Source organism: Teleopsis dalmanni, chromosome 1 (genome assembly GCF_002237135.1).
Source record: "Teleopsis dalmanni isolate 2A chromosome 1, ASM223713v2, whole genome shotgun sequence".
Lineage (NCBI taxonomy): Eukaryota > Metazoa > Arthropoda > Insecta > Diptera > Diopsidae > Teleopsis > Teleopsis dalmanni.
In genome coordinates, this window is record NC_051846.1 from 150,842,594 (window position 1) to 150,852,663 (window position 10,070).

The 10,070-nt window shown below is 27.6% G+C and overlaps 1 protein-coding gene across 1 annotated transcript; it reads right to left on the bottom strand.

Annotated features, from left to right (window-relative positions):
* Positions 1-808: 808 nt before the first annotated feature.
* LOC119666445 lies at positions 809-7,491 on the bottom strand. Its single transcript, XM_038075721.1, has 5 exons — positions 7,145-7,491; positions 6,895-7,051; positions 1,166-1,262; positions 869-995; positions 809-813 (listed from the first exon to the last, which is right to left on the bottom strand). The coding sequence occupies exons 1-5, from the start codon at positions 7,335-7,337 to the stop codon at positions 809-811; spliced, it is 579 nt and encodes a 192-aa protein (XP_037931649.1). The 5' UTR covers positions 7,338-7,491.
* Positions 7,492-10,070: the final 2,579 nt, after the last annotated feature.

Here is a 10,070-nt window from a genome sequence, read left to right on the forward strand (position 1 = left end):
ACAAAGCAGAGTTGATTATTAAATCAAAACTCGTGAAAATATTTAAATGTGGAATGTGCGCAATGTACACATATATCTTCTCTTAATTTCCAACTATAATTTATGAGTTTTTATTTTATATTTTCAACTATAATTTCTAAAATTTATTAAACCATTAAGACTTTGAGCGGTAATTAATTTACTGAGAACTATAGTTTGTCCTCTGACTGCCAACTCCATAAATAGAAAATAGTTAAAGAAATTTTGGCACTCATAAATAAAAGTTTTTATTAAAAACAAAATGAAGAAAATAAAATAAACGAGTTAATTAAGTAAATATTATGAATAATAAAATAGTTTATTTATATATAGATATTTATATAGATATAGATATATAAAAACTGAGCTTCTGAATACCTATTCTTTATCAGACTACATAGAAATTGTTAATATAAAATGAAAATTCAAAGAACTATACTATAGTAAATTTTTTTTTTTTGTCATGATTAAATTATTTTATATTCCTAATTAAATTATTTTCATTCTAGGAAGCCATTTATGAAAGTCAGAATTTTTATGTGCGCAAACAAAACAAAGCAATGCTAAATTAAAGATTGTTATCAACCAACGCACTAAATTAACATCCTTGTACTTGGATTAGAATAATTTTATACTTAATCACATTAACAAGCATATAAATTAAATAAACATTTTGTCTTCACAGATACATTTTCTGTTTAAGTCTATCTTTACAAGCAAGTGTCGATTTGTTTGTCTCAAATTCCGTATCTATGCATCTTTCTTACATCAATCAGCATTACTTAGCAAATTAGTCTGAAGTATGTTTCGAGTGACACAGAACAAATATCAAAAACGTACAAGTACTTACCTATTGTTGTAATCAACGTCAAGGAATAAAGAAAAGCTGAGGCATAGGTCCATTTATGCGTTGGTGGATTTATTTGCACACCAGGCTGATAAATTTTCGATTGGCGCACAGCACGTAACAATGTATCCTGTATTTAACAAATACGAATAATTGTAATTGACTTAGAATATAGAATACTATTGTACTCGCACCTATACGAGCATTGAGTATTGTGTACACAATGGCATTTATCACTTGATGAAATACCAATTCATGAAAATTTTAAACACAAATCAATTATATAAATTAGACATTTACCTGGAAATGTTGTACTTCCTGTGCTGCCAAACGCGTCCAATTTTCTTTGTATAAAATATTTAAGTCTTCTGTAATCGACCACAGGCGATCAACCGTTCTGAAAGAAAATTCAAAATGCCATGAAATTTTATATAAATACTATAAATACTATAAATACTTCAAATCGAAAATGAAAACAATAATACAAAGTTCGCTAAATAAAATGGGATTTCATTAAAATTCAACAAACGTCCCAAAACATGTAACCTGAACCCTTTTTGTTAAGTTGAACATTTTTCTTTCAACCGCTACTTTGATAAACTGAAGATTAACTGAAGTCGTTAGTGGGGAAAAGAGTTAAAAAGGGTAATTCGTAGAAGCGCTAGATTAATTCTGCCCTTAACCTTTTTCCATCAATATTTACCTTATTTTAAAAGCAAAGACGAATACTAAATTGTTACTGAATTCACCTTACAAGAGTTTGAACTAAAAAAATTTCTCTTTTGATAAATATAATTTCAAATTAAAAAATAAAAAAATTATCTTGAAGAACTAACGCATATAGCATTCTTGGGAAACTAACCTATAAGGCAAATAATAAAATCTACTTGCACGAGCAATCTAACAACCTTCAGTATTTATAACTTGCAATCTGATATATTGTACACAAGTAGCAAAACAGAAAAACAGAAAAAGTTCATTTAAATGAAAATAGCATTTGCAATTGCAGTCTTGTAATTCTGCTTAGTACCAAATATTATTATTTTTATTTTTCTGTTTTTTATATTGTATCTGCACACTCTCGACAAATTGCACAAGTATGCAAATTTACAATTTAAATACAAACAACGCCAACAAGAGGAGCAAATAAGCTAAAATAGTGACATACCAGGGTTTTGCTCTGACAGAGGGATTTCTACATATGATGTCTTTTGAATTGCTACCATGTTAGCAATAATGAGTAGGCGTGGCTCTGTGGGTAAATTTCCAGTGCGTATGCTAATACAAAATAAGTAGCTTATTTATACATCCCTGTACTGAAGTTAGATTGCATACTGTTTGTGCTCCATGCATCTGCAGTGACTTATGACGTATTTACAATATTAAACATCTTTAAAGTGCAAACCAATTTTACTCAAAATAACTTTCATAAATACTTAATAAGGTAATTAAAAGATTTTTAAAAATAGTTGAATTATTATTATATAAAAAAAGAAACTGTAAATATATTCATTTTAATACTTAATCAAGGTTGGATCTAAGGTCCGCTTTTATTATGAATAATGTAGTAAAACCCTGTAAGCATTTACTTTTCTATGCATTTAAAAAAACTTATGTAGAATATGAATAAATAATCATAAATAACTTAATAATTTTTTTATCTAATACCTAGAAACACCTAAAAATTAATATTTTGTAATAAAATATACCCAATGTAGTAAAACCCTGTAAGCATTTACATTAACAAATATTTTCGTAAGAATATATCTCTTGTGTCTATTACATAGAAATACCTAAAAATGAATATTTTTGTAATAAAATAGACCGAATATAGTAAAACCCTGTAAGCATTTACATTAACAAATATTTTAGTAAGAATATATATATGTGTCTGATACCTACAAATACCTAAAAATTAATATTTTTTTAATAAAAAAAAACCGAATGCTAGATTAATAGGTAAAAAAAAGAATAGATTAAAATATATTTGTTTAGTCTAATACTAGAAACACCAATAGAAATACCTAGCAATTTATATATTTGTAAAAAAATGAATCAATTTAAACATAAATATAGCTACAACTTCTCTATGCATTAAGAAAATATTTAATATAAAATATGAATAAACAATCATTAATAACTAAATAACCCTTTTTGGTTATAGTTACTTATTTTTTAATTTTAATTCTTCAATAAAATATTAAAGTTCATATTCTGTTTCTTGATATTTGTTTAAAAAATAACCATTTTTAAAAGTTAGAAGGGTTCAAATAGAAATGAAAAGACAGCAACAAAAATTTTGTTCATTTATTGAAGTTTAGCAGACTCGAAAGTATTGCCAAGTAGTCATCATCAGTGATCTTATAGTACTTGGCGATACTTCCAAGTTCTACGCCAAGTGTTCCGTGGGCATCCTTTTGTTATTCTGACTTGTGGGTTCCAGCAGAATATGGCGTGTACTGAATCGTTTGTGTCTTTGCTTAATGTGTGACCGAATCATCTATATTCCTAGTTATATACAAATCTTTATTGAAATTTAAACCCATTATAAGCTTAGATTTGAATATAGTTCTCATTCATTTTGACAGTTGAAACATAAGTTGTTGTAAACACATCTTCTGATTTATAAAATTTATTTCTGTAAAACCTAACTATTGAGCATCGTAATTCTTCACAAATGATCAGTACAAAAAAGGATTGATGTAATCGAAAAAAATTTTTTTTATTAATTCCTACAGTCTCTGCATAAGTATAAATAGTTGTGTGCTATAAATTAAAATAATTTCTTCGTTTGTTTATTATACTAAAACTGTTCCTAGCAGTTTTTTTAGTTTTTCCATTTTAGGATTATGTAGATCGAAATTAGTAATTAAGTTCTTATACAGTATGTATAGTATGTTTGTTAGCATGAATTTAAGAACCGTTCCATATATTTTGGACCTATTGTTTAAAGATTACACTAGTTTACACTTTAGTTTACTGGTTTTTTTTTCAATATGCAAATAATAAGAAATCGGACAGAATTCTAGGTATTCAATTATTGCAACAGATAAAGTGACTTTTCGGTTCATATTTTCGACCACAAAATTTTACTTTCTGCTATACATATGTCTAGAATTTTTAAACTATTAAATTGATTGGAAAATATAGTACGAAACGTCGAACTCAGAAAAATGTTTGTTAGTCGAGTGTGAAAAAAAATTTAGCCTCATATCTTGAAAACCTATTTTCAATATAATAAAAAATTTTTATGTGAATTTTAAATTTAGTGGGTCAAAATGCATAGAAGAAATATAATGATATTGAAAGTACATAAATTTGCTTTTTGTTTATGTAAACTAGTGATATTTTAAGATATAGTGTTTTTCTTAAAACATTAAATTAATTAATTTTTAATTAATTAAATTAATATTGAAAATGGAACATCATTCTTTCCACAGGATGTTTTCGATTTCCAGACACGTTTGAGTTCATATCTTTTAGTTAAAAAATATCTTGCATATAGAAGTATCACAGAATAACTTTCAAAAGTTGAAGTTAGCAAAGTAAAACAATTTTTCGTTAAAAAGAATTTAAATTAAAATTATATTCGAAGATTGATTTGAGAATAATGAAGGAGAAAGAACTTAAGTTGGCAAAAAGATGGTAGTTCTGCATGAACAATGAATGACATGTTCTTTCAGTGATTTATCAGAATTAAGCATTTATTCAGTTTTTAGGTAAAACATCCAATAAAATCTATAAATCTCTGTGTAAGTCTGCACTAAAGATATAGTAATATTTTTTAATATTATGAATGCAAATTAATGATGTTATAAATGCAATGATAAACTAAATTGAGTTTTAATCTAATAAATACATAGATAAATATTTAATAATGTTAAATAGTGATTTCTTTTTCATTAACTAAATTAAGTTCTAATATAATAAATAACTACATAGATAAATTGAACTTAATGATGTTATAAATGCAATGTTGAAAAATGATTCTCTTTGGTTAACTAAATTGAAAATGTAATATAATTAATAACTATAAAGATAAATAGATCTAAATGATATTATTAATGCAATGTTGAAATATGATTCTCTTTGGTTATCTAAATTGAATTTAAATATAATTAATAAATATTGTACGTAGATAAATAGAAATAAGCTTATCATGTTAAAATGGTGCACATTTTGGAATTAAAAAAGTTTTTAAGAAAATCTTCTTTAAGATAGATATAAATTTATCTTCTTTCCCAGATTGTTGAGCTTGTCCAAAAAACTGTTAACAAAGAGATTTGCTACAAAGTTAAGGATATTCATAGTTATGCAACACTGATTGCGCAAATTTTATTTCATTATAAATTTTTTTTATTATACACAATTTTCATCACAAAAATGCTACATATAAATTTATATGGGTGATGGTGAGGGTGACGGTGACGGTGAGGGTAAGCAAGGAAAAGTTCTGAACAAGGATTTTGTATAAATTCTTCTAAATATTTTCAAGCTATTTTTATTATATTGTATTAAATGCTTTGTTATTTTTATTGTCTTTATATATACTTTTATGTACTATGGACTTTATGTTACTATTTGAAAATAAGTTTTTTTTAAAAAAAAAAACATTTGTGTGTACATTTATATTATTTTCATTTTCATTATTTTCATTATTTTAAATTTAATCTTATAAGTTGTGGAAAATATAAAAATAAAAACTGTATTCGACTTTGCTCCATTAAACAGTTGTAAATTAGTTTACTTGAGTTATTTATAAATAACAATGGCATAGACATTCGCTCTTTTGATGCCAGAGTTTGGCATTTACTGAATTTATCAACAAATATGAAATTTTCAGTGAATTCACTTGAATTGTAAGGATACAAACAATAGTCAAGATACAACTACCAGTAGCAGTGATAGCACGACTACCAGTACCAGTACCAGCAATAGCAACAGCTCCAGCAGCAGTAACAAGAGCAATGCCAACATCAATGGCATATGACAGAGTACCTATTTGAACTCATACCTCCTGTAGAGGAAACATGTGCTCGGTGCTTTGTTATTCAATGGAGACACTTTAATCATACGAATCAGTTGTTTGCGTGCTGCGTTTGTGGTTGATTATTTTATGAATGATGCAACCCAGTTCAGGGAATCGTACTTTGGCCAAAGTAACTCATTGCGAGTAGCTTTGCGTATTCTGAAGAGCAATGTCAGTAAAGACAGAAACGACAGAAGCGACAAAAGTGGCGTTGTTGTGTAGTAAATTATGTAGAAAAGAAAATGCTTTGGTGCCTGTTTTATTGAAATTAATTTACGTAATTATCTAATTTGGGATTTTGGCATTATTTGTGGCTGTTACAATAACGTGATTAGAACAATTAAACACTTCTAATTTTGCAGAGACTGCTCTTGTGACTGTTATTTGCACTGAGTTAGACACTTGCTATTGTAAAGTGTGAAACGCGTACTACAGTGCGTATGATTAACATTTATTATGTTGGGTTGGGTGTTAAGAGTAAATAAATATAATTACTTACTTACGCAGACAACTATTAAATGCAAATTTTTAGGTAAAAGTACTCAAATCATTTATATTTTACGCTTCTTGCTTTTCAACTATAATTATTTATAAAGATTATTTTATGCACCAAATAAAGAACTGAAATTTTATTGTTGTAAATGAACACTTTATTATAGTTTCTGCGCTTTGGTAAACCGCGAAAGTACATTTTCCATTATTTGCATTCTTTCCGCCGTATTTTTAAAGCTTTTAACCTAAATTTTTAACCTTTGTTTTATAAAGTAAAACATTTTCCGTTTTTGCAACATACAATTTTAACTTAATCAAACGAAAAATAAATAAAGCTGCAGCTCTACGTGATTCAAATAATTATGCAACTTTTTTGCCCTTCTAGCTCAAAGGTGCAAAATTAAACCAAAAAAAAAATACAAAAAAAAAAGAAAAAGACTTTCACTAATAAAATGAAATGAAATAAAATAAAAAATCTCAACCTAAATTTTTTCACTCAAGTACTTACCTCGATCTTATTTCAGCGTTGGCCAATTCCGTGCGCGGATATGGTTTTGAGGCAGCTACGGCCGTCTCCAATGAGCTTGTGTCTTCCAGCTCACCCTCAAGTGTAACGAATATAATGGAACCCATGGCCGTATAAAGCAGCACCAACAATAAAACACCTGCAATGTGATTTTCAAACCAGATATAAGTTGTAAGTTGCACATTTTTAATTCATTTTTTTCCCACTATTTAATTTTGTATTTAAGACTTACCTGTCGCAGATATGCAATGTGATTTGGGTGCCTTTTGGCAACCGCAAAGACCACCTGAGTGGTGGTCACGTTGCTTTTCATTCTTACTAGGCGTAGGGAAACACATTGAAGCGCCACCGCTGCCACTGCTGCTTGCTGTACTCGATTGGGGGCCAATGAATGCTGATAGCGGCAAAGGTGGTTTCTTGTTCATAATAATGTGCTGGTCAACCCGAGTTTAGTAGTTGAATGCACGATTGTATCAATGATGTGGCTCCGTACTTGTCCTCCTTTGTTTGATGTGCACACAAGTGGCGATAATGTGATTTATGGGCTAATTCGAAAAAAAGCAATTACGAAGTATTGGTGTTTCTTTCTATATATTTTTATACAATATTAAATTTTATGTATTAAAAGCCAAAATATCAAATTTGCATTCGCTCAGTAGAACCCGACGAGGAGTAACTTTAATATAGCCATTAAAGGGTTATATTTTCGATTTTTTGTTATAGTAGGACTTTTAAGCTGATTAAAGTCTTATGAAATGCATTGAGTGTATTTTTTCAATATATTTACTTTTCAGCGATTTACTGTTTAAATAAATACAAATCGTCGTATACTGCGCACAAAAATTATTTACTTCGCTTGTCTGTGGAGTAAAATGTCAATAACTCAAACTGTGTGTATGTCAACGGTTTAGTGGCATCAATGAACAATGTAGACCGTGCCCATGCCCAAGCCCGAGCCCGAGCTCAAACCGTGAATGAACGCTATTCAAATTGTTTGTGCGTTCGTATGGGAAACGCGCTATTTTTTCACATCCGCTGAGCAAGATTTGCCGGAAGCTGCAATGAAAACAAATGGAAAACGTTTTTGTCTGTTAAAACAGTGCAATAAAATGTAGCGAAAACTTGAAACAATACAAACAAATGAATCTCGTGCAAAGATATAAAAGATATGTACACAATATGCAACGCCGGTTAAGTGGGAACGGGCTTATAAAACAAGGCTAAAAAAACATAATTCAGAGGAAGCACAATAAATCAATACAAACATAAGCGACTTATTACGTAAATGTAGAATAATTCATCTTTTAACTTGTGCTGTCACATTTAATTGTTAAATTCATTTAGGGACTATAAGCACTCGAATGGCTTAGATTGGAAATGTTAAAATTTATATGACAAAAAAATTTTTAAAAATTTTTCCTCATCTATTTAGCGCTAAAAGGGTTTAAAAGGAATTGTATACTGTCATAATATTTAGTACAATATTGTCAAAAAATATGGAGGAATAAATAATTAAATAATTGTTATTAGAAATGAAATTATTTCTTAATTCTCTCACTATCTCCTTAAATATGAAATAGTTAAATCAAAATTATTAATTCTATTAAGTTTAATAAACCAATATTCCCTCCAGGAACCCGCTATAAGTTTCCTAATTTCTTTAATTAGATATTTTTAAAATAGCTAAATGATCAATTGTTTAAGTAAATATTTATAATTTTTTAAAATATTTTTAACAACATATCGACTATAGTTAATAGTTGTCATCAAGGTTTATAGTCAAAATATTAGTTACAATAAAATATTTATTTTTTAAAAACGTTTCAAAGAGTAGTGAATATTAACTACCAAATTTTTTTTATTTTTAATTAATACCCAAACTAAAATTAAAATTATCTTAAGATTATTTCTTTTATTTATTTATTCGAAAATAACTTTTTGAAACTGTAAGTACCAAAGGCTAAACTTGTACCCTGCAGTCATAATTCATTAGACAATTTTCCTAAAACCGTGCTTGACTTCCATGTTTGAACTTGGATTGTTAATTTGCTGTGAAAGTTCATTAACAAATTCACTTGCTGTGTTATATAAGAACAAAATCATAAACCAAAATAATTTGATTAATTAATTATATAATAATTTATGAGCGGGCTAATTGGTCATTAAAATAAAAATAGTAAAACTATAATTTATTATTTAAATTCAAAGCAAATTATGTTTTATTAAGATATTTTCCACTATTTCGACTATCTTCAAAAGTCATTTTCAGGGAAACTAACATAATATTTTTTATTTTTATTTAAATGACCAATTAGCCCGCTTATAAATTTATTATATAATATTTTTGGTCACAAAAAAAAAATTAATTAATTCATTATAGTTATGGTATTTTTAAATTGTTTAACTTTAATTTTAATAGTGTCCTTTTCTAAAATATTCTATTCTAAAATTGTCACCGCCATCATAATTGACGTTAAAACGCATTTTATTTATTTATAAAAAATAATTTAAGTTGTATATTGTTTTAACAAAATACCTATTAGACCGTTCAAAAACTTGAAAATTAAATTTGGTCATTAAAACAATAAAAATAATGTTTTTAATATGCACTATTTAATCACAGTAAGAAAGATACTGTCTCTTTTTAATTTAATTCCACATCGAATCCTTTCAACATTTGATAAAAACTATCATTAATTTTAGTTAAAAACGTAAATATTAGCTAATATAAAAAGTATCCGCCGGTACACATATATCTGGAAACACTTATTTGATTATATTGGTTTGAAAAGTAATATTTCAGGCTACATTTTCTGTAAATACAGTTGTATAATTTTTCACTCACGGAAAAACGCATATTGATTTGAAAATGAGTAAAATATCTGAAGAAATACTACATGCGATACTTGAATACTATAAAAAAGTAAAACTGCTGAAACAAAAATATGCCGAGAAATTTATGAGATTTAGAGTGAAAATATTGTGAGTGAATGCCAAACCCAGGAGGAGTGGCGGGAGTTTTGAGAAAATATATTCATCTCGCTCTAATCGGGACAAAAGAAGCCGATATAATTTTGCAATTGGCTAATTTCCTATATTGTAATAGTAACAAACAGGTTTTAAATGATTTTAAATAATTAAAATTTGTGTAATACCCG